This window comes from Podarcis bocagei (assembly GCF_964188305.1).
Source record: "Podarcis bocagei genome assembly, chromosome: 7".
Classification (NCBI taxonomy): domain Eukaryota; kingdom Metazoa; phylum Chordata; class Lepidosauria; order Squamata; family Lacertidae; genus Podarcis; species Podarcis bocagei.
The window spans coordinates 19306076-19333827 of NC_138132.1; the positions used below are offsets into that span (position 1 = coordinate 19306076).

Genomic DNA, 27752 nt, shown 5'->3' on the forward strand with positions numbered 1-27752 from the left:
GAGTCATTCTTGTGATGAAAGGAGATACAGATGTGTGGAAAAGCAACCATGGAACAGATAACACTTTGCCTGGACGATGGGGTTCCATTTATTTCATTGCAGAAATCACTTGCGGCGTGCGCATGCCACCTTATATCCTTAAAGTTTTTGCTTTAAATAAATACATACCAAAAGCGACACAGACACAACACAGTCAACTCATTGCAGCCCCAAGCTTAAAACACAGATTTAATAATTGAGAGGCTCAGACTAGGTAAGTCGGCATTGGAGAACATTTTCGGCTATGCAGGGTTCTCCACCTCAGTGGGCCAATTTTGACAGGTGGGTTGTCCCACCCACCTGTCAGAGCTGCTTGTGCAGCAACTCCCAAGCACCCAGCAGCCTGTCCGATGTTTGGGAACTGCAGCATGAGGGCTTTGCCAATCCTACGCTTGGCAAAGCACAGGGTTTGCAAAGCTGTTTTCTAGTCGTGCCTCTGCTTGCCTCAAACCTGACATCACCTATGAGGTCAGGTGTGGGGCAAGTGAGAGTGGCTGGAGGTGAAACAACCTTGTAGCTTTGAGACCTGCATTGGGTCAACTGAAGCTTATGGGCTGGAACTTCTCCACCCCTGATGCAAGTTACTCTCAAATGGGTTGGTGAGGAGGAAGGTCTTTGCCTCGCATCATAAGGAAGACGCCAGGCGAATCTCCCTGCAAAGACGGTTCTGTAATGGGAATGCCGGGACTGAAATGGCCCTTTCTGCTTATTTGGTAGAGGAACCCAGAGCAGCAGCTGTGAATAGGATCTTAGGGTTTTGATAGAAACATGGAAGAAGGCGTATGTGTCAGGTCACCTGGTCCCAAGCCATTCAGGGACTTTAAAAGGTAAAAAACCAGCACTTTAAATTGAGCCCAGGTAAGGGCTTAGGTTTCCGTGCGCTGCTCTGGTTTGCCAGAAGCGGCTTAGTCATGCTGGCCACATGACCCGGAAGCTGTACGCCGGCTCCCTTGGCCAATAAAGTGAGATGAGCGCCGCAACCCCAGAGTCTGTCACGACTGGACCCTAATGGTCAGGGGTCCCTTTACCTTTAAGGGCTTAGGTCCCACTTCTGACAAGCTAGCTTTGGGACGCGGGTGGCGCTGTGGGTTAAACCACAGAGCCTAGGACTTGCCAATCAGAAGGTTGGCGGATCGAATCCCTGTGACGGGGTGAGCTCCCGTTGCTTGGTCCCAGCTCCTGCCAACCTAGCAGTTCGAAAGCACACCAAAAAGTGCAAGTAGATAAATAGGTACCACTCTGGCGGGAAGGTAAATGGCATTTCCGTGTACTGCTCTGGTTAGCCAGAAGCGGCTTAGTCATGCTGGCCACATGACCCAGAAGCTGTACGCTGGCTCCCTTGGCCAATAAAGCGAGATGAACGCCGCAACTCTAAAGTCAGTCACGACTGGACCTAATGGCCAGGGGTCCTTTACCTTTAAGGGCTTTGGAAGATGAGGTGGGCAGGCACATGCTTGCTTGTTTACTGAGCATTCCTCCTATTTGCAGGGATATTGGACAATGTTGGCTTATTTAATGAATGCTCATTCTTATTTGTTTGCAGGGAGGTTAGATTATAATTGCTTTTCCTGAATTTGTCGGTATGTTATTGAATCCCACTGCAAAATAGAGACAGCCTGGAAGCATCCGAAGACTTTTCACTTCAAATGCCTCCTATCTTCCACATTAATCCCTTTCCAAATGAGTTTGGATTTTTTAAAGGCGGAAGGCGGGAGGTATATTGTACAGTGGTACCTCTGGTTATGAACTTAATTCGTTCTGGAGGTCCGTTCTTAAGCTGAAAGCGTTCTTATCCTGAGGCACGCTTTCGCTAATGGGGCCTCCAGTGTGCGATTTCCGTTCTCATCCTGGGGCAAAGTTAGCAACCAGGAGCAGCTACTTCCGGTTTAGCGGAACCTGAGGCGTTCATAACCTGAAGCGTTTGTAACCAGAGGTACCACTGTAAAAAGTAATTGCGTAGTTGTTAAGTTGCGTCTGATCCAGACACCTTTTCTGAGAAGTGTGTCTCTTGCCAGGAATGCAAAGGGAATGCAAAGAACTTGTTGAATTTATAATTTGAATTGGAATATAAGAAGGGGAGGTGTGGGGAAGTCAGGGAAATATGTTATAGAAAATAAGGGTTGCAAACTACATGTTTTTTAATTTTTCTTTTTGGCTTTTTAAAATGGAAAATTCTTAATAAATATTTAATAAAAGAAAAAAAAAGGAATGCAAAGGGAATGCAGTTATGTGGTAGAGAATATACTCAACGTACAGATAAAATCACCAGCCTCTGCAGTTATAAAGATCTCAGGAGGGCCAAGTAATTAGGTCTAGCTGGGCGGAGACCCAGGTTAAAATCCTTGCTCAACAATTGTGTTGCACACTGGAGCCTAATCTCAGCCTATAATAATAATAATAATAATAATTTATTATTTATACCCCGCCCATCTGGCTGGGCCTCCCCAGCCACTCTGGGCGGCTTCCATAAAAACCAAAAATACAGCCTAATCTCCCTCACAGGATTGTTGTGAGAATAACATGGTGGAGGCTGGGAACTGCACACTGTCGAGCTTGCAGGGAAAGGAGGATGTACATGCAGCAATAAACAAATCCATACAAACAAGTTTATTAATAGTCCACTGACATTCAAACTCCAAAAACAAATGTAAACAGAAGCCCACAAACAGTGCTCTTTTCGTTATTAAAACTTTAAACAGGATTAGAACAAAATTAAAACAAGTACATTTTATCAATGTAAAAGCTGTAATAAAAATACCTCTGCCTGAGAGCCAGGAGACTTATTGCTGGACAACATTGGCCAATGGTCTGAGTTGGTATAAGTCTTCTTCACTGACTTGCCAAAATGTAGTCTTAGTTTATTATTTTTATTTTATGTATATATTTAAACCGTCCATTTCTCCCTCATATTTTAACTATAGTCAGTAAATGGTCTAGTTCTCCCTCATATCTAACTATAGTCTATACTTTAGTCTATCTCTTCCTCTTATTGGTATCAGAACCTTCATCCAAGTAGCTTAACATGGCTGTGTCTTCCTTCACCCCATTGTGAGGTACCTTATTTCATCCTGTGAGCTAGTTTAGGCTGGAAGATAGTAAATTGGCCCACATCTCTCATGTTGGCTCTCTTGGGCCAACAGGTACTCAAAAGTGGCGCTGAGACCCTTGTACCTTATGTGCAGCTGCAGAATAGTTTTCTGGCACCATCCTGTGGCAACGTCTCAAATTACACTTTAAAGTCATATACAGCACACCGACGCTGAAGCGCAAGCAGCTGCTGTGTTCCACTACGTACCACTTCATATGCAGACTGAAATGGTATCGGTACCTTCCTGATGGGACACGGGTGGTGCTGTGGGTTAAACCACAGAGCCTAGGACTGGCCGATCAGAAGGTCGGCGGTTCGAATCCCCGCAACGGGGTGAGCTCCCGTTGCTCGGTCCCTGCTCCTGCCAACCTAGCAGTTCAAAAGCACGTCAAAGTGCAAGTAGATAAATAAGCACCGCTCTGGTGGGAAGGTAAACGGCGTTTCCGTGCGCTGCTCTGGTTCGCCAGAAGTGGCTTCGTCATGCTGGCCACATGACCCAGAAGCTGTACGCCGGCTCCCTCAGCCAATAAAGCGAGATGAGCGCCGCAACCCCAGAGTCGGTCATGACTGGACCTAATGGTCAGGGGTCCCTTTACCTTTACCTTTTTACCTTCCTGATGCTGCTGGATGACAATTCCCACCAGTCCCAGCTGTTGTGGCCAATGGCCAAGGATGATGGGATTTGTAGTCAAGCAGCATCTGGTGGGCACACAAATGCTGCCCACCCTGCATTGCCAAGTCCAGCTAACCTCATCATGAGTGAATGTTGCAAGCAAATCGCCAGGCACTCGGGCCACTTGCAAAGGGTGACAGATTGTGGTATTTCGCTGGAAAAACCAAGCAACACACCAGTTGCTGACAAATGTATGCACTGCCACGTGGAATTAAATCTAATGGAGCTCAGTGGAAGCAAAGTAAATGTGTAGGATACAGCTGCATGAAACTCACCCCACACAACCCAAAATCTTAAAGCTCAGAGGTTGCGCTTTTCATCAAGGACTTGGGACAGGAATGGTGTGCTCTCTGCTGCCTCCCTTCAGCCAGGAGTACTGTGTCCAGTTCTGGGCACCACAATTCAAGAAGGACACTGACAAACTGGAACGTGTCCAGAGGAGGGCAACCAAAATGGTCAAAGGCCTGGAAACGATGCCTTATGAGGAACGGTTAAGGGAGCTGGGCATGTTTAGCCTGGAGAAGAGGAGGTTAAGGGGTGATATGATAGCCATGTTCAAATATATAAAAGGATGTCACATAGAGGAGGGAGAAAGGTTGTTTTCTGCTGCTCCAGAGAAGCGGACACGGAGCAATGGATCCAAACTACAAGAAAGAAGATTCCACCTAAACATTAGGAAGCACTTCCTGACAGTAAGAGCTGTTTGACAGTGGAATTTGCTGCCAAGGAGTGTGGTGGAGTCTCCTACTTTGGAGGTCTTTAAGCAGAGGCTTGACAACCATATGTCAGGAGTGCTCTGATGGTGTTTCCTGCTTGGCAGGGGGTTGGACTCGATGGCCCTTGTGGTCTCTCCCAACTCTAGGATTCTATGATTCTATGATTCTATGATTCTATGATTCCTGCAACTGCAGCCTCTTTCCCTGCTATTTGCTGGTCACTGCTGGCCAGGTTGTGTTACTGCAGCCTCTTTCCTTGCTCTCTGCTGCCCCCTCTTGGCCAGGTACTGCAACTGTAGCCTGTCCCTTGTTCTCTGCTGTGCTCCCTGTTATCCAAGTTGTGTAACTGCTGCCCCTTTTCTCTGCTGCCTACTATTGTCCAGGCTGTGTAACAGCAGGGCTTAATCCCTGTTTCCTTCTGCTGCCTCTTGGCAACCTGGTCAAGAGGGGGCAGAAGAGAGCAGGTTGCCATTACGGAACCTCGGCAAAAGGGGTCAGTAGAGAGTAGGGTAGGAGGCTGCAGTCACATGATTTCAGCCTCTTCCCTTGCTCTTATGTATCAGATTCCCACCATACGCAGCAAAATAGTTGCAAATGCACCTGTGAACTGTGACATCTGTATATGCCCAGTTCCCATCATCCCAGCCCCTGACCTTCTTCGCCTGGCTAGAAGTTAATTTTGTGAGCAGAAAATTTGCCAAGGCACCAAGCAGCAGTTATGGGGAGATGTGGAATAACAGATGCGGGGGCAAGTGGGAGGTGCCATCCTTTACTTCCATGTTGTTCCTCTTAGGGGGCAGGGATAAAGATCGTCTTCTTCTGGGGCTTCCTGCACCGCCGCACGGTGACAGTGACAGGAGCCGGGTCCGGAGGCATTCCTGCCACAGAAGGCATTGTGCCAAACTGGAAGAAGCAAAGGGGAAGAGCTTGTTACAGGGAGGCAACAAAATGCAAAACAGCATGCTAGAAATCTGCTAAAGTTGCAGCAGTTAGCACCCCATCTTGCAAGGGTGTTTCCCACATCAAAAGTGGACTTGCTTGCATCTTGAAACGTGACCATGCACATTATGTCTGGCAAAGTCAATTTCCTACAGAGGCAGTGAGGTGTACTGGTTAGAGTGTTGGATTAGGACTGGGGAAACCCCAGGTCCAGCTGTGAAACTCACCAGGAGACTTAGAGCCAATCCATTACCTCTCAGCTTAACCAAACTTGTTGTGAGGGTAAAATATGGAGATGGTGGAATGGGGAGAAGGACTATGATTTGGGTCCAGGCTAAGTTACTTAGTTGCACATAGTTCCAATTGAAACCAATGTGAAAAACTAGTTGTGACTTTAGTTTCAAAAGCAGCAAAGTTCAGCTAAGTTCTCCACGCATTCCACCTTGAACTCCTGGGAGGAAAGGGAGGATAAAAACATAATATTTAAAAAAATCTCCTGGAGATGCATGAACGTTGGTGCTTCATTAGTTTGGGGTTATAGTAAAAGGGTTGCTGGGATAGTTAGCTTCAATCCTGCCATTTTATAGGTGACTGCTGAAATAGTCACAACAATAGTCAGCCTGCAACTTTTGCGACGGTTACATTTTGGGGATTGCATCTACTGTAAATAAGTTGGAGCAGGGCTGGAGGGCTTATTGAGCAAATCACTGTAGTTCAGATTCGACTGCAAAGAAGTAAATCCATGTACTTCTAATATTTATGTATTTCTTATATGTACTTCTAATATTTATATATTTACAGGATTCCCCCAACTACAGTTAAAAACGTGGATTGTCTTAGGGCTTTGCAAAACAGAGTGCCAAAGGTTAAAATTGGCACATACGGTACTTTGTTGACAGTGCTTTAGTCATCAAAAGCCTGCAGGTTTCTCTCTCTCTCTCTCTCTCTCTCTCTCTCAAAAAGCACTTGTTACCTCCTGCATATTTAATTTTTTTAAAAACCAAAATGCTACAAATATGAACAATTCTTCAATTTATTCTCTATTTCATTTTAGCCCTGATGTGCCTTTTTGCGGTTATCAATGGTTCTGACATTTCTACCAGGGTCAGCCTCCCTGAATTGGGCTTTGGGTGAAAGTGCAACGGGTGTGCCTTTCTACATTCTTTGGATGTCCAATTCTATGGTATGTGCACCCGCCTCCCCACCAGGAGGACTGTGCTCACCTTATAGGGTGCACTCCACTTCCCAGCACCTGCCACGTTGAGAGACCTCACGCGGAGCAAGTACGTAGTGCCAGGAGTCAGATTCTCCAGGTGCTCTTCTGTCTGTGAGCAAAACCAATGGATGTTCTTGCCTTGACCATCTAGCCTGGCCTCCTGCAGTTGCAGCTCGTAGAAGGAAATCAATTCCCCGTTGCGTGGGCCTGACCAAGAAACCTATGGAGGAGAGAAAATGGGCATCATGCAGAAAGCTAGGAGACGAGCTCTTTCACTTGATCCCGACATCTTCAGGGAAGTGGGTGCTAAAGGGGTCCTTTCACTGGTGCAGGGAGGAACCGTGGTGGCTGGTGCCCATTGGGATTTATGGGACAGAAAACAAGGAGACCAGTAGTAAGTGGAGCCAGAGCAAACCCAACTGATTCTAGTTTTGTCCCCCATCCTCTACTCTGTTGAGTTCTGCAGGAAGTAAGGAGGAGGAAGCTGGCATTCAGGGCCACCCCCGGGGCTGGTTGTAAGGAAGATGGTGGACAGGTGGTGGCTGGTTGGAGACAGATGGAGGTTGGCTGGGCAGTGATCTCTTTACCCTAATGTACCAGCCTCCTAACCAGATCAAGCCTATCCATTCTTAAGGAAATCAGCCCTGAGTGCTCACTGGAAGGGCAGATTGTGAAGCTGAGGCTCCAATACTTGGGCCACCTCATGAGAAGAGAAGACTCCCTGGAAAAGACCCTGATGTTGGGAAAGATTGAGGGCACAAGGAGAAGGGGACGACAGAGGACGAGATGGTTGGATAGTGTTCTCGAAGCTACCAGCATGAGTTTGACCAAACTGCGGGAGGCAGTGGAGGACAGGAGTGCCTGGCGTGCTCTGGTCCATGGGGTCATGAAGAGTCGGACACGACTAAACGACTAAACAACAACAACAACCAGCCTCCACTGCCCTTAAGGGACATACACCAAGAGGTCGCCTTAGTCTTCTCTGATATAGCAGGAAACACTGGGGGTGCTTCTAGGCAGCCTGTCTATTGAGCATTCACCCTGACTTGTTTGTAGGGAGGTTAGCGAGTGCTACTCCACACTTTCCAGTGCATTTTCCAGACATTTTTCTTAGCACAAGATGTCCAGTCTCTTCGGGAAGCGAGTTGGTTGCACAACACCTCCCAATCAACTATAACTGCGTGACCTGAATTTGGCAGTGTGTGGCTGAATGCTGGACCCTGAGCCAAGTGTTAGTTCTTGGCTTTAAAAAAAAGTTAAAGGTAAAGGACCCCAGGACAGTTAAGTCCAGTCAAAGGAGATTATGGGGTTGTGGTGCTCATCTCGCTTTCAGGCCAAGGGAGCCAGCGTTTGTCCACAGACAGCTTTCTGGGTCATGTGGCCAGCATGACTAAACCGCTTTTGGTAAAATGGAACACAGTGATAGAAATCAGAGCGTGGAAGTGCCATTTACCTTACTGCTGCAGTGGTACCTATTTATCTACTTGCACTGGTGTGCTTTCAAACTGCTAGGTTGGCAGAAGTTGGGACAGAGCAACAGGAGCTCACCCCGTTCTTGGGATTTGAACTGCTGACCTTCCGATTAGCAAGCCCAGGAGGCTCGGTGGTTTAGACCACAGCGCCACCCACGTGGTAAGTTCCTGGCTTACCACTCACGGTTTGTCTTGGGGGCAGACAAACTACAAGCCTGGTTTTGGATGTCATGTTAAGCCAAAACATAGTTTAGCTCCTGGTAGTGAAGCAGCAACAGCAGGGAGAGGAATGAAGCAGCTGTGATTTTTGCTATGAATACCAATGGCACACTTGTTCCTTCTTGTACAGTCATGGTTCGGCTCAGCATTATGTGCAAATCATGCCACTGTGCCCAATACGAGCTATATTCCAAACACAGAAATTTCCAGGCACTTGAAACTGAAGACTATTGCTGTGCACTTGGAGGACAGTTGGCCTGGGTGACCCACTGGGATTCCTTGTGTGATGTTTTTGCTCTTAAGGTTTCTGTGAGCAGAGCTGTCAAGGGTGGCTTATCCTGAGGCAACACGTCTTAAGGCCTGAAAGAAGACTATTTATAGCTGGTGACAGTCAGGTGATGTGCTTCGATGGGAGTTAAGATGGCTCAGGAAAAGGATGAGGAGCGATGACTAAGCCTTATTGTCCCCAACCCCATTAAGCAGGAAGAGGGGTTAAAAGAGAAGGAAGCGATCAACCTGCAGATGTTTTTGTGACTGATGGAGAATCAATGGACAAAAGGATACAGAGGGCTGAATTGCTCTCTGTAAAAGGCACTGTAAAAGGCTCTGGCAGTTCCATTAGAAATCTGATGGGGAGCATTACACCTGGGACCTCTGTATTTTCCACCTATGCTCAACCTGTGTACATGTGTAAATCAGGGATGGGGAATCTGTGGCCTCTACAGAAGTTCTTGGACTCCATATCCCATCAGCTCCAGCCAGCATGGCCAATGGCCAGGGATGTTGAGAGTTGTAGTTTAGTAGCATATGGAAGGTAACAGGTTCTCCATCCCTGATATAAATGGCCTGCTATTGTGATGATTTTATTATGATGCTGCCTATTATGATGCTTTTTACGATGTTTTAATTATTATGCTCCATAAAATGTGTTCTTAATGTTGTACACCACCCTGGGACCCTTTGATAAAAGGCAGTATATAAATCGAAATAGCAGCAGCAGCAGCAGCAGCAGCAGCAGCAGCAGCAACAACAACCCATATGATACAAGGCTCTAGTAACTCCCCTCAAACCTTATTTCACAGATACTTAGACAAGCACTGGAGCCCCCGAAATCTCTCACGTCTCATAGGGTTGGGGTGCATGTAACAATATGGGTTCCTCAGAGGTGCACTAAATGTGATCTATCTAGCTCCAATGTTGCACCCCCAGTTACCCAGTGGGGTAGTTGAAGAGGAGTTCAGCTTTTGGCTCAAAGAGAGACCCGGCTCTCCAGTCACAATAACTTAGCAATGCAGAGGAGGCCATTTTGTGTCAGGAGGCCCCACCTGAGCGCTGGTGCTGCTGACAGTGTGCTCGCGGATGAAGGGCTGTGGCGGCAGTTCCACACACACAGGAGACTCCGAGCCGCTGTCGGAGAGGCTGGTCTCCCCGTCGCTCATGTCCAGGTCGACAGGGACGCTGGGGCTGCTGCTGCGTCGAGGGCGGCTTGGCGGGGGCCTGCGAGCGGCTTTCTTCGGAACTGACAGCCCGGCCAGCAAGTCGTCCAAGGTGTGAGGTAAACTGCAGGCTGAGTAGAGGATGTGTTTGGGGGTCTCGATGATGCTGCCTAGGCCAGAGCTGGAGGTGTCGCTGCTTTCACTGGGAAGGCTTGAGTGATTTCTGTAGAGCTGAAACTAAATTAAAAGAAGAACAGCCCACCCAAACAACCCCTGAGTGAAACCTGCTTGCAGAACTTGTTGTTCATGTTCTCCTAAGCCAGAGGTGGGGAACTTGATGCCCTCCAGATGTTGATGCACTACAATCTCCACCCCCGACCATTGGGCATGCTGGCTGCAGCTGATAGGACATGGAGTCCTACATCTGGAGGACTGCAGGTTCCCCATTCGTCTCCTCACACTCCAACATTTTCCCATTTATCGAAAGGATGTATATATTCATAGGCGCCGACTCCATGGGGCTTGAGGGGGCTCGAGCCCCCTCAAAAAAATTTTTTGGGGGGCTCAGCCCCCCCAATAATCTCGGGCGGGCGCCCTTCCAGCAGAGCGCCGCCGCCGTCCCCCGCCTCCTCCCCACTGCTCCTTCGCCAGCCAGCCAGCCGCGCGCCCTAATCGGAGAGCCCCGGCCGGAAATCCCGCGAGAACAGGGGAATCCCGACTGGCCACACCTCCCAGCCAGCCAATCGGCTGGCTGGGGGGGCGTGGCTTGCCCTATTTAGGGCCGGAGCCACTTTATTTGCATATTCATGAGCTTATTTATTATTCATGAGCTTTCCCGGGCCCCCCCAATATTTTTTCTAAGTCCGCGTCCCTGTATATATTGTCAGATGACTGACAATACTTTAACAAGCATCAATAGAACCTAGGAAGGTCTTCATTTTCACTACTCCTTTGTAGCATCTAAAAGAAGAAAACATGGTCCTAATGTTGGTGGACTTCAGTTACCATCATTTTCCGCTGGCAGTCTCATGCCAGCATAAGTTGGAGCCAGGGCAATGGATACGACTCCTGCCTTTGTACAATAGCCTACAGCCACACAAAATCCAGATGTTTCCGCACACAGTCCCTCCTACCCCATCCATCCTCTGAGGCATCACCACAGATCAAAGACACATCCCAGCAGGTAAAAGCACTTGGGGGGGGCATGGAGCAGGTCCAGTTATGGGTGTGGCCTGGGGACAGTTCTGAGAGCAAAACAGAGATGCGGGGGGGGGGCATATTCACTCCTTGGCCTAAGGTTCCTTACTCCTCATTTATATGATCAAAGTATCTCCTTAGGCTGCACCCTTCCATCTTGAATTAGCTTTTTTGGGGGTTCCTTATGAATCAGCTTTGATTATAAGAGCTGTAGATTGATTATCCAGGGACGGGGGTGGGTGGGTGGGTGGGCCTCAGTCCCCCAGTCTCAGAGGGGTCCTAGCACCGTCTACTCCCTTATTCTGGGATGCCTGGTTCCCTGTTGATGGCCCACATTAGCATTTTTTAAAAAAAGCATTTTAGAGAAATACCTCACCTACCATTTCCAAGCAGGGGAGAGGTCATGCCCTTGGGAAGGAGAGACTTGACGAGGCTTCTCTGTGGCAGATATGATGAGTGGTGATGAATGACTTGCACCTTTAAGGATGCATCTGTTCACAGGAATGGAGGGGGGGGGGTTTGAGTGCATCAGGATTAAATAGGCCCACACATCTGTTGAGCCGCAAGGTTTGGAAAGCTTCTGGCTGCAAGAAGCACCAAAATTTGGCGCTCTCCGCCCCAGCCTCTTGTCATTGTTGCGGTGCCCTCTGAACTCAATGCCCAGTGTGGGCGAACTAGTTGTGCTCCCCCAAAATCCATCTCTGTGGTGGCTAGCCCCTTGCACTTCCTTAGCAAGACTTCCACCCAGTCTCCCTTGCTGTTACCTAGGCAGAGAATTCCCTTTGCTAACTTTCCAGGAAAACAAAACAAAACAAAACAAAACAAAACAAAACAAAACAAAACAAAACAAAACAAAACAAAACATAGCTTGGTTGGATAGGGTTCTGTTTTGTTTGTTTGCTTTCAGAAAAACGCAGGAAGAAAAGCCATTTCCCCAGCTTCAGAAGAGGAGGAACAGAGCTGTTTACCTTCACAGAACAGACAGGTTATGCACTTGGCTTCACTCCTGAGCTGGGGGTTCTGCTCCCAGATCCAGCCAAAAACCCCAACCAGGAGCAAGGAAGCCTTTTCAATCCATAGGCTTCGTTCCTTTCTAGGTAACTTTCCAGGGACCACATACCAGAGGTAAAACTGAGCAGAGCAACTAATGTGAATTTCACCTCTGTACACGCACTCTCATGTACACCTCTCTAGCCTCTATCCCAGGGGTTGTCAACCTGGTCCCTACTGCCCACTAGTGGCCATTTCAGGTTTCTAGGTGGGCGGTAGGGGGTTCTACGGCACAAGCTGAATCCTCCTTCTATCAAGCACTTGGGGCAGTAAGGAAATTTTACCATCAAGAAAGATGCATTAGTGGGTGGTAGGTATAAAAAGGTTGACTACTCTTGCTATATGCAGACAAGCACGAGGCATTGCCAGAGGTCAAAGACACATTCCAGCCAGGCAAAAACATTCAAGGAGGTGCGAAGCAGGAGGGTCAGAAAGGGTGTGTGGGCTGGGGAGAGTTCTGAAGGCCAGAAAGAGAAGTCTGGAGAGACGCATCTGGTCCAAGACCCTGAGGCTTCCCATCCCTGCCCTCGACTTTCCCCAAACTGCTGAAGTCTCCTCCCTAGCTCCACGCACACTCAGTTTCTGTTTTGCATCCTAAATCCCTTCCCTGAACATGTCTGTGGTGCAGCCGCCACCCCTTCCATCAGTTTGCTCCTTAAAAGGACACCTTTTCCATGAGAACTCTGGCTCAGTACTCTTTCCCAGATGCAATCAAGCTTAAAACACACACACAAAAATCTAAACTTTTGTGGCTTTGCAGATGTTGCAGGACTCTGATTCTCATCAGCCACAGGCAGAGTGGCCTGTAGTCAGGGATGATGGGAATTATAGCCCAACAACATCCCTCGTCTATAGGATTGGAATGTAAATATGTTTGCTGACATTTCATTTTTATCCTATCTCCCTTGCACTGTTGTTTTCCTCATCCCTGATTTTTCATTGTAAGCTTCTGTCTGTGTTTTGTTTTCGAAAGTCTGTAAAGTGGTATGTACGTGAATGGTATAACTACTACTACTACTACTACTACTATTACTGCTATTACTACTATTACTATTACTACAAGGATGCCCGTATAGAAATTACTGACAATGTCCTGGTCCTTCAAAACAAAGATGGGGTCCGCCCTACATGGAATCATTACAGAGGTTTCTAATTTTCTAGGAGCAGGTCATGGTTCCTTATGTCATGCCCTGTACTTGGGCATTATATAAAACTCCAAGGTCCAGAGAAAGCCACTGCCAGGCAAACAAGCTAGAATGCTGTGTACCCACCCTATTGCCACTTTCCCTCACTCCCCTCGCAGCCACCCCTTGTGTTTTAGCCCTGTTGCTGTCCAGACTAGCTCTGCCTCTGCCTCCAGACCCATGGAGCTGACTTACCGCCCACAGGATGCCCCGGCACTAGCATATTGGAGGCTATGAGTCTGAAGGCCTGTCCCAGAAAGGCCACTGTTTGCCTAGTCCTCATTATGCCACAGTGCTACCCCTTCCATTGTGACCAGGCACAGTCAATGTGGGGCAGGCCTAGGGCTAGGCCCCAGGGCCCTTTTACATGAACGTAGCTGCTGACTGGCTCTGTGCAGTAATTGTATTAATGAAAAAATGAACAAACATGAACACACACGTATACCAGCTGATAGGTTTCTATTGCGATAGGAATTTTGAGGTCTTAGATATATGGTAATGTTCATAACCGCACGTACATAGATCAGCACAGGAAGACCGACTGAAGCCATTTTGATTCCTAAACTGAGCAAATGTTTTCTCTGCAAGGTCAAAGTGGAAAAGCCACCCCATTGTCTTTTCCTTCACAAATCCTGTCTTAAGGGTATGTCTGTGTTTGAATAGGTTGTGAGCCTGTGACATGGCCCAGGAACTAAGTATTTATCATTACAAAAGATTGGCCAGGCTCAAGTAACCTGCCAGACAGGAGAAAAACAACATTCAAATTTCTGTTTAGACCGCCTTTTCTGTGACGTAGGTATGATGTATCTGAGGGGTGGTCTTAGGTTACACCCCTTCTGTGATGTATGTATGATGTTTCTGGGGGTGGTCTTGATCTACAGGGTGTCAATTTCAAAAGACTTTATGAGGCCTTGCGCGCCATTTTTCTGGGTCTTCCTCCTTTCCTGCGTGTGAGGGGAGCACCATGTTGCAACAGATCAATAAAGATCAAGCTTACTAGCTGCTTTGCTTCTGAATATTCTCTGGTTGGCCTCTGTTATTCTCTCCTACCAATAGGGAACCTATGTAAGGACTCTATATGGGCTGTTGGATACCCCATAAGGGAAAAGGGCAATTTTTGTTTACAACACTATCATTACAGACATAGGACCGGAGCTGTTTTTTGTGGCAAGGATCACCACTGATACAGAGTACCAGCATCTTTTTTGTACCAACAGTACTTTTATCAATATATGAATACTAGCACCTCTTTTATTTTATTTTTAACCAAAAATACCAGTGCTTAGGACAATTGTGTGCTTTGGTGTTGCTTAACACAATTGGAAGCCAATGCCTGTGCAAAATCCTGCTCTTGACAGAGCCCGGAATGAAACCAATTCTTTAAAAGTTTAGGAAGGCCGAAAGGCAGCAGCAAATCAGTACTAACAGCATAAGAGAGATCATTTCCTATTGGCTCTGCTTTATGGAAGGAGTTCTTCTGGTTGGCTGTGAAATAAATAATTAATTGCCCCCCCCAAGGGATCCTTGCCTCAGAAGAAGGACTGGAACCTTGGAAGGAGCGTGGTTGTAGAAGGCTCTGTACCAGTCGGGAATTGACACAGTCCACACCAGGATTTGAGAAAAAGCAAAGTCTGATCTTTATTGAAAGAACAGAGAAAAAACAAAACTGTTGCAACAGGGTCCCCCCGCTCACGTAATAAAATGGAGTGAGACCCTGAACAAAAGAGCTGCCTTGACTCTTAGACCTTTTGGTTTCCATACAGATCAATTACAGCGGAGAGGGCAGGAAGTGACATGAATGGCGTGAAGAGGGGATTAACATAAGGTAAGTAGGATGTTGTAAGACCTTTAAAGGTAAAGGGACCCCTGACCATTAGGTCCAGTCATGACCGACTCTAGGGTTGCAGCACTCATCTCGCTTTATTGGCTGAGGGAGCCGGCGTGCAGCTTCCGGGTCATGTGGACAGCATGACTAAGCTGCTTCTGGTGAACCAGAGCAGCGCACGGAAACGCCGTTTACCTTCCCGCCGGAGCGGTACCTATTTATCTACTTGCACTTTGACGTGCTTTCGAACTGCTAGGTTGGCAGGAGCAGGGACTGAGCAATGTGATCTCACCCCGTTGCGGGGATTCAAACTGCCGACCTTCTGATCGGCAAGTCCTAGGCTCTGTGGTTTAACCCACAGCACCATCTGCGTCACCTGTAAGATCTTTGGGAGGTGTCAATTTTGCTGGCGGGCTGGGATAATATGTGTTGAGCTTCCTCTCATTTATCCTGGATCTGCTTAATGGCTTTTCCTTTATCTACAGGAAAAATCTCCATAGTTGCTGATAATCAGCATGCAGGTCATGAGGCTGGATGTTTGGGAAATGGCTTCAGTGTTAATGTGAGATCCTGCTCTGTATTGCTATCAACTTGGATGTGATAGTCTGATGTTTGCATACTTATTGGAAAATAAAACGACGAGCTGGTATTTGTGTGTATTCATGGCATTATTTGCAGACCCAGTAGATGGCAGTGTGGTGGAGAGTGTTTTGGCAGCTACAGTTTGGATACATTCAGAAAAATACAGCCTAGTGCAGCATTACATTTCTGTAAAGGTACCGGTACATTCATGGAAAAAGAGATACATTTCAGTAAGGATACATTCAGATACATTCTTATACATTTCAGTGATAGCAAAATAAGGTAAAAAGACACAGCAAAATGATTTGCAGTGGTACCTCGGGTTACATACACTTCAGGTTACATACGCTTCAGGTTACACACTCCACTAAGCCAGAAATAGTGCTTCAGGTTAAGAACTTTGCTTCAGGATAAGAACAGAAATTGGGCTCCGGCGGCATGGCGGCAGCAGGAGGCCCCATTAGCTAAAGTGGTGCTTCAGGTTAAGAACAGTTTCAAGTTAAGTACGGACCTCCGGAATGAATTAAGTACTTAACCCAAGGTACCACTGTATTCTCAAACGATGCATTCTCCAAGGCACAGTTCATTTTCTTGTGGGGTTTTAAAGGTAGAACACTATAATTCTGATATTGGTAGGGTCATTTTCCTTTATTCCCCTCTCTGACCCTGACTCTCTTACGACAGCTGACACCTGCCTCTTTCTTATTGTCTGCTGCTTGCTATATAAGGCCTACCGTTGAGATGGTTTTGAGGCTTTGTTTGATCTAGATGTGTGCTAAGGGTGGCCAGGTGACCCTCTTTTATCTGACACAAAGTGACCCCAATAAGTGAAGCTTTGCTGTGGGGTGTGTGTGTGTGTGTGTGTGTGTGTGTGTAAAAGCAGTGTTTAATTCTTTATCTGCCAGATTCCCCCTTGAACCTGTGCCCCAACACCACCCTGCTTTTACCACTGCCAGTGCTTTCAGGTGCTTGTTAACATCACCTTCCCAGGTTATAACAAATAGTTAGACTTCATATGACAAACAACATGTAGTTCAGGAGCTTACTTCATTTTTCGTTTCCATCTCCAAAGAATGGATTCTCTAACCCCCCCCCTTTCCTCTTTTGTTTTGTTTTGTTGGTGGCCTATACTTTCCCTCATAGGTGGAAGGATGGGAGAAATTTCTTCTGCAGCTTTAAAGGCAAGAGGGAATTTTTTTTAATCTGCACGGGTGTGTGTTTGTGTGTAACACAATAGGAGGCAGACAGAGCTGGAAGAAAATGCCTGTAGAAAATGCCATTGGCTGCCAAGGGAACAAGGCAAGAAATGAGCTTTGTTTGGAGGATAAAAAAACAGAAACATGATCCAAGGAGGGCAGCGTCTGACAAGAATCATCCTGTATGAGGCATCTGAAAATCCTGACAGGTTCCAAAATGTGTTCCTTCCTTCCTAGGCAAAGCTGGAGTTACCTGATGTGTTACAAGGAGGGTCATGACAAGGATCAGCAGCTACTACTGGCAGCCCAGGGTGCCAATTTGACTTCTGGGGGCTTCCTATCCAGCGCTTGAATGTTAAGGCTCAGCACCAGCAGTCGGCTCAGAAGGGCTCCTAGCCAGCCCAGTCTGGCTGTGATGCCGCTCCTCCCCAGCTCCCCAGAGGCTACTGCAGTGGTGGGTGGAAGATACTCAGTTCAGCTAACATCCTTAGGGGCCACCCGCCATCTTTATTTATCCAAAATGGACAGGCCTCAACCCAAACCTCAAAAATGGCACTGAGGTGAGGGCCCAGTTGCACCTCTCCTATCTACTCCTTTGAGCCTTGGACTTGCCAATCAGAAGGTCGGCAGTTCAAATCCCCGCGACGGGGTGAGCTCCCGTTGCTCGGTCCCTGCTCCTGCCAACCTAGCAGTTCGAAAGCACATCAAAGTGCAAGTAGATAAATAGGTACCGCTCTGGCGGGAAGGTAAACGGCGTTTCCGTGCACTGATGACCCGGAAACTGTACGCCGGCTCCCTCGGCCAGTAAAGCGAGATGAGTGCCGCAACCCCAGAGTCGGTAATGACTGCACCTAGTGGCCAGGGGTACCTTTACCTTTACCTTTGTGATCCTGCAACTCACCACATTTTTGATGTGAACAGGATGGACATATGGATGAGGGCCTCATCAAGGGCTGTCCTGAGACATCTTCCTGCTTAGCATTACCAGAAATTGGAAGGGGGTGGACCCCCCCTTGCCTCTCCACACTATGAGGCAAAGACAAAGAGCCTCCGCTGAACATTACCAAATGTAGCAAATTGATAAATGCATCTACAGTATGTACTGGCTCAATGGGAAAACTTTAGGAAGTCATGTAAAATCACTCCAGTGATGGATTTACACCATTCCAACCTTCTAATCAGAAGGAAAATGGCTACCAGAAGAGGAGCTTGGGAGAGGGCTAGGGGCAGCCATAATCCCTGAAGCGTGAGACCACGTATGCAGCAGCCCCACTGCCTGGGAGATAATCCCTGGCATCCTGGCACCTGAGTGCCAGACAGGAAGTCATCCCAATCCCAATAGCAAACCCAACCTCAATGGATTGGGGTCTCGGTCAAGAGGAAAGGGTGTGCTTAACTTGGCTGGGAAACAGGAACATGTAAATACTTACCTTTCTTTTACCTAGCGGGTGTGAGGTGGAGGTGAAGGAAGGGAGGGGTGCAAACCTTATACTCAGGTTTCTGCCAGAAGACCCCCTCCCAGTTTATGACATAGTTATGACAAAATGTATGATGTTTTTGCTAAGGGGGTTATGGGTAAAATGGGAAACTTATAAAACAGGGAGCCATCCTTCTTTCTTCTCTTCCTTTTGGTAGTTTGAAGTCCTGTTGCAACAGTTCCTTGAATAAAGATCAGGCCTACAGGCTGCTGTTTTGCTCCTATATTCCTGGCTGGTGTCTTTGTTTGGTAATCCAAGTGAGCCGGGGAAATTTGTCTTGAACATTTAGTCATCATAGCTCCGAGGTAGAACATCTGCTTTGCATGCAGAAGGCCTCAGGTTCCACCCCAAGCATCTGTCTCCAGCCAGTCACTGCCAGCCAGTGTAGTCAGCATTGAGTTAGATGGACCAATGGCCTGAGTATAAGGCTGCATCTTATGGTGCCTGAGGACAAGATGGTGCTCTTCCCATTGATTTGAAGGTTATTGTGAAAAGGTTTGAAGAAACGAATAACAAATTATAAGGTAAAAGGTAAAGGTAAACTTACCTTACTTTCTTGTTGTTGCTAGCTACCTTACTTGCATCAAGAGATGGTCTAAAAATATATTGGAATAAATGGAATTGATAAAAGTTTAATTAAAAAAAACTACCAGCTACCAGCCAGTATTTTATGCAGCAAATGTGCAGTATTTTATGCAGCCAGCTGCCTCCCAGCATACTGTGTTCAGCTAGCAAATTGTGGCCTCCCCTGCTGCAGCAAAGAACTGTAGGTCGAGATTTCAAGCAGGGACATAGCTGTCAACTTTTCCCTTTTATTGCGAGGAATCCTATTCAGAATAAGGGAATTTCCCTTAAAAAAAGGGAAAAGTTGACAGCTATGAGCAGGGGACAGGGAAGGGCCTCCACCATTCTACCCTGCCTCTGAGAGAGAAGAGCTGCAATGTGTCTTTGAGGATGAACTCGGTTGCCTTTGTGCTTTTTCTTATTGGGCGGGGATGGAAAAGGGGCGATGGTGGGAGTGGCTGCTCTCTTGCCCATTCCTGGCCTGATCTCTCCCCCCCTTCCGCTCTGCTGTCCCAATCCAGTTCAGGGTGGTGGTGCAGAGAACCAGGTAATCAGTAACTGAGCGTGTGCAAGTGCATGTTCGTACATGTGTGGCCAAAGACTTCCCCCACCTGCACTTGAGACTCCTCTGAAAAGCAGGCAGCTGGGTGATCCGCTGCCTTTTCCCCTTCCCTTTCCCCCACTCCTGTGCTGGCTGCGTGCACCAAGAGCTAAGTCACCCATTTGTTTTGGCAGTCTCTCCCTCTGCTCTGTACCCAGCCCCTGATGAAAGTCCTACTTGGTTATTACACACCGCAGAATGTCGCATAGACGGTGGGAAAACAAAAAACACAGAACAGCTAAGAGATTAAGACAGATATATAGTTAAATTTATATGTGACACAGATGATTAATTCCAGAGGAGGAAAGGGAGTTGTATAATTTACCTCTGATTTTATGGTTATGTTCTTTAGATGAGTCAGTGATTTAAAATCTCTGAATCTATAGCTATATCAGCACAGTTAATTGTGCAGAGGTAAGAGACTGAAAAGCAGAGACACAACCTTGCCAACAAAGGTCTGTATAGTTAAAGCTATGGTTTTCCCAGTAGTGATGTATGGAAGTGAGAGCTGGACCATAAAGAAGGCTGATCGCCGAAGAATTGATGCTTTTGAATTACGGTGCTGGAGGAGACTCTTGAGAGTCCCATGGACTGCAAGAAGATCAAACCTATCCATTCTGAAGGAAATCAGCCCTGAGTGCTCACTGGAAGGACAGATCCTGAAGCTGAGGCTCCAATACTTTGGCCACCTCATGAGAAGCGAAGACTCCCTGGAAAAGACCCTGATGTTGCGAAAGACTGAGGGCACAAGGAGAAGGGGACGACAGAGGACGAGATGATTGGACAGTGTTCTCGAAGCTACCAGCATGAGTTTGACTAAACTGCGGGAGGCAGTGGAAGACAGAAGTGCCTGGCGTGCTCTGGTCCATGGGGTCACAAAGAGCCGGACACAACTAAACAACTAAACAATAACAAGAGACTGAATTAACCTGGATGAGTGATGTCTGCTACCCTCAGTGAGTTAGGGATTTCTGCTGCAGGAGAAGACAGGCACCAGCAGATTGAGCAGAAAATATCAATAGTGGGTCCAATGGCCACAAAGGTGGTTTCTGGATGAGCTGTACAGTGAAGTGAGGGGTAAATGGGGCTCGTCAACCTGGGAAGGTAGCCCATCTAGAAGAAAGAAATCTCTGGCCCTAAACCTCCACTGTCTTGAGGGAAATCTTCGGGAGAAGAAAAGGCCAGGGAGTAAACTCAACACAAATCCGGAGTCGAGTCCCTAAGACGGTTGGATAGTGTCTTGTGTTGTAAACAAAAATTGCCCTTTTCCCTTATGGGGTATCCAACAGCCCATATAGAGTCCTTACATAGGTTCCCTCTTGGTAGGAGAAAATAACAGAGGCCAACCAGAGAATATTGAGAAGCAAAGCAGCTAGTAAGCTTGAACTTTATTGATCTGTTGCAACAGGGTGCTCCCCTCACACGCAGGAAAGGAGGAGGACCCAGAAAAATGGTGTGCAAGGGCTTATAAAGACTTTTGAAATTCCCATCCTGTAGATCAGGACCACCCCCAGAAACATCATACATACATCACAGGAGGGGTGTAACCTAAGACCACCCCACAGATACATCCCACCTACATCACAGAAATTTAATTGTATTACACTTTACTATGGAAGTAAAAGAAGCAAATAAAAATACAATTAAGGAATCATACAGCATATTACAATTACTACAACTGCAATAAAATTTATTAAGTGGTTCGCTAAGACCCTCAGTGAGATTAAGGTGGTCCATTGGCACATCGCCCCAAGGAATCCTGGGAATTGTAATTTGTTAAGGATGCTGGGAAATTGTAGCTCTGCAATGGGTAAACTAGAGTTCCCATGACTTTTTGGGGCGTGGGGGGAGCCTATTTTGAATCTGCTGTAAAGGTATGTATCATGTTTCACAATGGGCAAAATGAATGCTTGCTTTTGGGGGGTGTAATATCCATTTCCATTTGGTTTTTTAAAAATGTTTTTAATACAGTACTGAAATATTGCACACAGTGATATTTCTGTAACAAAGGCTACCAAGACCTCTCTCTATAAATAAAGAATCATGGTCCGTATTAGTTAGCATGACGGGCGTTCATTTTCCAATTGGATATTTTACATCAGGCTCCGACATGTCTTGGGCCTGACCTGATCTCACCCAGATCAAAGCTCCATCCCATTGACCCACACAGCCTGTTTGCGCTCCCTTTCCTCGCTGGGCGACGTTTGCTGGAACTGGGGGAGCGGGGAGGCACGGGGGAAGCGGCTGGAGGAAGAGGAGGTCCTGATGAACCTGCGCCTGAGGGCTGGGATTGTTCCTGCGTCTTTGTGTGTGTGTGTGTGTGTGTGTGTGGAGAGAGAGAGAGAGTCTCTTCTCCTTTGGAGAGGCTCCTGAGTCGCAGGTGCGACGTGAGCCGCAGACAATGGGCGCTTTGAGAAAGGAGGCCGCTCTATGGGGGCGGGGAAGCGGCGCGCGAGCTTCGGGTCTGGCGATCTCCAAAAGCTAGAGCGCAGGGCCGAGTTAGAAAAGAGCAGCCTTTTCCCTTTATAAACACCTTTACATCCATTCAAACACCACCGCATTCCGTTGATTCAAACCCTTTGGAGAGATCTTCTTCGCCCTCGGATTTTGTTTCAGGCTGAAGCTCGCGCCTCCCTGCAGGATAATAGCAGGCGAGCGTGCTCTCAGGAGGAAAAAGAATGAAAAGGGAGGGTGGCCCGCTGTAAAGCACAAACGCACCGTCCCAATATCGTCGTTTGGTCACCAAACAAGCCCATTTCTCCCGGGGCTTAATGCTCCAAATGTAGGACGGATACCTGGACTAAAGGGACTCCTGAGCGCGTGCAGAGTGCATTCCCCTGACCGCTCCCTAACTCCAGAAAATCCCCAGCGGTTAGGGAGGAAGGACTTACAGCCTTTCTCAACCTGTGGTTCCCCAGATGTTGTTGAACTACAACTCCCATCACGCCTAGCTAGCAAGGTCAGAGCTCAGGGATTATGGGAGTTGTAGTCCAACAAACATCTGGGGACCCACAGCTTGAGAACCGCTGGAAGGTGATACAATGAAGAAGAAGAAGAAGATATGTTGCTTCCAGGCCGACTTTAGCCCCAGCATATTTTTTTCTACAAAGGAATTAACTTCTGATCACAAACGTCGCAGTTCAAACGCCAGGAACATCGTTGGTTGGTCGCCGTTGGAGACACAAACGGTGCCGAACTAGGTCAGGGATGGGGAACCTTTGGCCTTCCAGATGTTGTTGGACTACAGTTCCCATCATCCCTGGCCTCTGGCTACCTTGGCTTGAAGCTGAGTTGGACTCCAGCAACATCTGGAGGGCCACAGGTTCCCCATCCTTTGGCCAGTGTTCCCCAAACTTGGGTCTCCAGCTGTTTTTGGACTACAGTTCCCATCATCCCTGATCGCTGGTCCTGCTGGCTAGGGACAGTGGGAATTGTAGTCCAAAAACAGCTGGAGACCCAAGTTTGGGAAACTCTGGACATACGGACCCATCCAACAGGTGGGTCCAACAGGTCTTTGTATCCGTCAACATGTCTTTGATCCAACAGGTTTTATATCCGTTAACCCTCACTATCCCGGGCCATTTTTGAAAGGGACCCAGGTGTCCGGTCATGGTTCCCCCCAATTCTTTTTAAAGAACTCACTTTCAAGGTTGGGAATGGATTCCAGGAATCCGGGTCTCCCCCTTCCCCTGAAAACCCCAAACACCGTCTCCCTCTCTGTGTCTGTCAGGCTGTTTCCCTCCCCTCCAGCCCTAAAAAAACCCTCACGCTTTCTTTAGCTGGGGATGGGATCCGGACGCGTCAAGCCCCTCCCACCTGTTAGCCACACCCACCGCGTGTTCTCTTCCCCTCCCCACCCCCCCGGCTCCTTCCCTCCCACCGCCCCTCCGTCTGGCAGGTGTCTGCACAGCTGCAAAGGGGCCGTCGCGCCCGGGTCCCCCCTTCCGGCTCCTCCCGGGTTGCCAGCCCTTCCCCCCCCTCCTCCTCCTCCTCCTCCTCCTCCCGCCGCCCCAGGTGGGGAAGCTGCCTTGCGCAAGGAAGCACTTCTGAGCCCGGGAGACCTGCCCTGTCTCTGGCTTTTCAGCCATGAAGATCGCGCCCCCTTTAGCGGGAAGGCAAGTACCCCGGTGAGGGCAGCGAGGTAAGAGGGGCTTCTTTCCCTTCCGCGCTTGCTACTTCGCGAACCCCATTCCACAGGGAAGTGGGGAGCAGAATTTGAACGCTGCCCTGCTTTGCCAACCCGTGTGTTCCTCCACCTCCTTCTGGACACCCCATAATTCCACCCCCACCCCGGGGCTTGTTGGCATATGATCACTTTGATATTCTTATTTTTTTAAATATTTCCATGGGCTACTTGCCGTTTCACAGTGGGTTCCAGTTTGGGCCACATTTCCATTTGCCTACTTTGCTTTCCCGCTGTACCCTCCAGTTAAACTTTTTCTGGGTTATCGCATTCGATCTGAACAGTTTCTCTGGCCTGTTCTGAATTTCGGAACGTGACGCTATTTGTTTGGGGTTGACTTGGTCCGACAGGTTTGTGGATATCTAGATGTTAAAATCTCTGGCTTGCCTCCAACTGAAGGAACTTAAATTAATCATGCCCGTTAACTTCAATAGGTCTACCCTGAGTAGGGCTAGTATTGCATGCAACCCAAAGTGTGCTCCTCCCCTTTTAAATGAAGGATTAGGGATTGAGGAATGTTCTATCTCCATGGGTGTAGCCAGGATTTTTGAGGGGGGGGTGTCAGGCCTTTTGTTGGGGGGGCAGAACCTCCGTTAGCTATGTATTTTTATTGATTTAGGGAAGCAGCTGCCCCCCAGCCCTCCATGTATATCTCATTGTTAATATCCTGTAATTCTTTACTAGAAAGATTGCTCCAGAATGTTTCTCGACAGCCTGCTATAATAAATTACTCCCTTGCCACATCCCATGCCTTTTGAATTAATAAATTACAATTTTTCTGAATTAATTAATTCACTGCCTTCTCCTAACTGAGTAAGATAATACAGGGCAGTTTGGGCAATACCCTTGGGTGAGCTTCCTTGGTGGTGGGGTTGTGGTGAACTGAGAGCAGGTGGGGGGCACAGTTGTCTGAGACGGCTTGCCATTTTAATTCCCCACAATGCCCTGGAGCAATGCCACCTTGAGGGCATTGTGGGAAATTAAAATGGTGCCTCGACCCAGATTCCACCGGCATGGTAGATTTGAAACAGTCTCATACCACTTTAAACAGTAACTGCTTCTCCAAAAGCACCCTGGGAAATATAGCTTCTGTTAAGGGTGCTGAGAGTTGTTAGAGACCCATATTTCCTTCACAGATTTGCAATATTCAGTGATTTAACTATCAACCCCTCTTTATGGGAAACTCTAGAAATTGTAGCTATCAGAGGGGGAATAGGGGTCTCCTAGCAACCCTCAGCACCTTTAACAAACTATAACTCTCAGGGTGTTTTGGGGGGGAAGAGTTGACTGTTTAAAGTGGTATGAAACTGCAGATGGGGCCTCAATGCTGCCTGAGCAGTGGGTCAGACCTTTTTTTAAAGGTGAGAGGCCCAAGGCATGTATCAGCAGTGAGTCTTTATGTGGTGTGAGGCCCAAACAGCTGCCCAAGGAATTGGGTGCCAGTGCTGGCCCCGACTAGGAAGTCCAGGTTGAACTCCCCACTCGGCCACGATATTGACTTGTGCCAATTCACTTCTCACAGCCCTAGTATACCTCATTGCGGTGGTTGTTGTAAGAATGGAAGCTATGTGCACTGGAAGATGGCTAGGATACAAACAGGATGAGCAGGAAATGTCAGTCCCTGATGGGGATTAGAATACCCCAATTTAGTCGTAGGCATGTATTGCAAGGATGTGTGTGTGTGTGTGAATTTGAGCTTTTTGCTCCTCTGGAACCAACTCTGGTCACGTGGCCAGCAACGCTGAGTAGGCAACCTGCATAATAACTACAGTCATACTGCACTGGAAGACACAAGATCTACCCACCAGGGAAGAATGGCAGATGAAGCTGATGGATTACATGGAATTGGCGGAAATGACTGGCAGAATCCGAGACCAGGGAGAAGAGTCGGTGGAAGAAGATTGGAAAAAATGTAAAGCATATTTACAAAAATATAGCAAAATTAATGAATGTTAGAAGGATGCTGGAATGAAGTTACATGGCTTTAGCAGAAATGTTATAAAGAATTAAGTAAAAATGGATTGTTAATGGGCTAAAGTGTAAAATTTAAGGTCAGATTGGGTTAAGGTAAATTATAGAACAAAAATTGAGTAAGATGGAAAGGATTTGCTGAAATAGCTAAATTGAATTAGAATACAAAAAAGGGAGGTGTGAGGAGGTCGATGAAACAAGTAAATGAAAGGTAAAGATATGGAATATTGGATGTGTGTTTTAGTGTTTTTGTTTCTTTTTGCTGTATTGTTGTATTTTTTATGTTTTTCTTTTTATGTATTGTAATGTATGTTCTGTTAATTTCTTTTTTGTTGTTCTTTTTTCTGTAATCTTTAAACTTTTAATAAATATCATTATAAAAAAAAATTAAAAATAACTACAGTCATACCTCGGAAGTTGAACGGAGTCTGTTCCGGAAGTCTGATTGACTTCCGAAACGTTCAGAAACCAAAGCATGGCTTCTGATTGGCCGCAGGAAGCTCCAGAAGCCCCGTCAGACATTTGGCTTCCAAAAGAATGTTCGAAAACAGGAATACTCACTTCCGGTTTTCAATCGTTTGGGAGCCGGAACGTATGACTCGCTAGGCGTTTGGGAGCCGAGGTACGACTGTATTTTTGTTTGGAAAACTGATGGATATACACAGAGAGATCTCATTGTTGCCTATTCAGGGTATTAGGCCAGGGACCTCTGGATCAAGGAAGACAAGCTGACACAGTCACCTCCCTGACTCCCATCAGCCTGGAACACTCCAAACCAAAGGAGGTACTGGGCACTTCTGCATTGATGGGAGGAGGCCTTATAAGGAATGGTGAACTCATGGTCCTCAATTAGGTATTGGGACTAAGAACAGAGAGATCTTTGTCTTTCAACCAGTCTTGGACAGGAAAGTCCTTCAAGCAGGATGCCTTCAGAAGAGAACAGGGATGTGAAACCTCAAGCCTGGGGGCTGCATGTGTCCCTCTAGGTCTCTCTGCCTGGTCTTTGGGACTCTTTCCTTGCCACTTCTCCACCGGCTGTGCTTCACACCCTAAAGGGGTTTTGCCTGGCTGGAATGTGTCTTTGAGCTCTGTTATGCTTCTTTGTTAGCCTGGATGGAGGATAGCAAAGGGTGTGTAGCAATTAGCCTGCTGTGCAAAGGTAAAATGAACTTTGGTTGCTCTGGCCCCCAGAAGGTCATTCAGATGGGCATGTGGTCCTCACCCAGAAAAAAAGGTTCCTTACACCTGAAACAGAGGACTGTCATCTTGAAAGCCCTTCAAATAGAGGACAGTGTCTTCTGTAAAGTAGGACACATGCCCCCCACACCCGCCTAGCACCTTCTTCTGGGTGTTCCCATGGGTGAACATCTTGTATAGGAAAGTGCCTGCAGATTCCCTTGCTTCACTCTTGGGGCATTATAATTCCTGAACTGTATGATGCTCCCTCTTGGCTTCTAGACTGAACTCTCAGTTCCAACAAGGGACATTTCTGGAGGGGTTAGGAAACAGTCTTTTGTGCTCGCGGCTGGGACATCGGAGCGCTGCTGGGAAATTGAACTTATCTTTGATGTACTTGTTTGGAAAGTGACTCATCGGAGTGAAGTAAAGGTGAACCAAAAAACTGGAACACATTTCTGCAAGGCTGCCAGAAAATGAAATAAAAGTGCAGCACATTACTGCCCAGTCTTTTTAAACCCCACCCCCTGCTCTATAATACACAATAATCACATGTAATTTTACACTTAGTTCATACTTCATATAGCCATAATTACAGGGTCATTTGTTTCATATTGATTGCTGTGCAATGAAGATGGTAACCATTTCCCCCCCCCCCCGCTGATTTGATCTTTCCTTCTCATAGCTGCTAATATCTGTTTATTATATTTTGTATATCTTCTTCTTCTTCACAATCATTAAGTGTGAAGCTTTCCTCTTTCCCCACAGCTTTGCTATTAAAATGCAAGCAGTTAGTAGCATTTGAGAGACCAGGGCAAAAGAACCTTGGCTAATACCCGGTGTTCTGTATTGCCAATACCATCGTTAAAGGGTCTGAAAGTAGATGGGTGTCTATTAGTTCTCTAATTTCTTGCTTAATTTCCATCCAGAATTCTTTGATCACCTCA

At 47.2% G+C, this 27752-nt stretch overlaps 2 protein-coding genes and 1 long non-coding RNA gene across 4 annotated transcripts in view; 2 read left to right on the forward strand and 1 right to left on the reverse strand.

Annotated features, from left to right (window-relative positions):
* Positions 1–5271: 5271 nt before the first annotated feature.
* On the reverse strand, positions 5272–13547 carry FNDC8 (fibronectin type III domain containing 8). The gene is made up of 5 exons (XM_081203618.1): positions 13425–13547; positions 11376–11486; positions 9688–10035; positions 6679–6891; positions 5272–5419 (listed from the first exon to the last, which is right to left on the reverse strand). Exons 2-5 carry the CDS (start codon positions 11376–11378, stop codon positions 5306–5308), a joined length of 678 nt encoding a protein of 225 aa, XP_081059744.1. The 5' UTR covers positions 11379–11486; positions 13425–13547; the 3' UTR covers positions 5272–5305.
* Positions 13548–14809: 1262 nt separating this feature from the next.
* Positions 14810–15703, forward strand: LOC308592391. Its single transcript, XR_014010494.1, has 2 exons — positions 14810–15083; positions 15449–15703. It is a non-coding gene; the product is annotated as an uncharacterized lncRNA (long non-coding RNA).
* A 2968-nt stretch (positions 15704–18671) lies between these two features.
* Positions 18672–27752, forward strand: part of HPN (hepsin) — a 32796-nt gene continuing 23715 nt past the window's right edge. Inside the window, exon 1 of one of the 2 annotated variants that reach the window (XM_081203832.1) lies at positions 18672–18834. The gene's annotated coding sequence lies outside the window, so the exon portion shown is untranslated. Of the gene's footprint in view, positions 18835–23385; positions 23617–27752 lie in introns of those variants that run through there. The other variant, XM_081203831.1, reaches the window with a different exon arrangement.

Bases quoted from the DNA above. Each gene is read 5' to 3' on its own strand.
- FNDC8 (XM_081203618.1), bottom strand. The intron at 6,892-9,687 runs GTGGGGCCTCCT...TCTCCTCCATAG, and splicing joins TCAGCAGCACCAGCGCTCAG to GTTTCTTGGTCAGGCCCACG. The intron at 5,420-6,678 runs GTGAGCACAGTC...TGCTTCTTCCAG, and splicing joins AGTGGAGTGCACCCTATAAG to TTTGGCACAATGCCTTCTGT.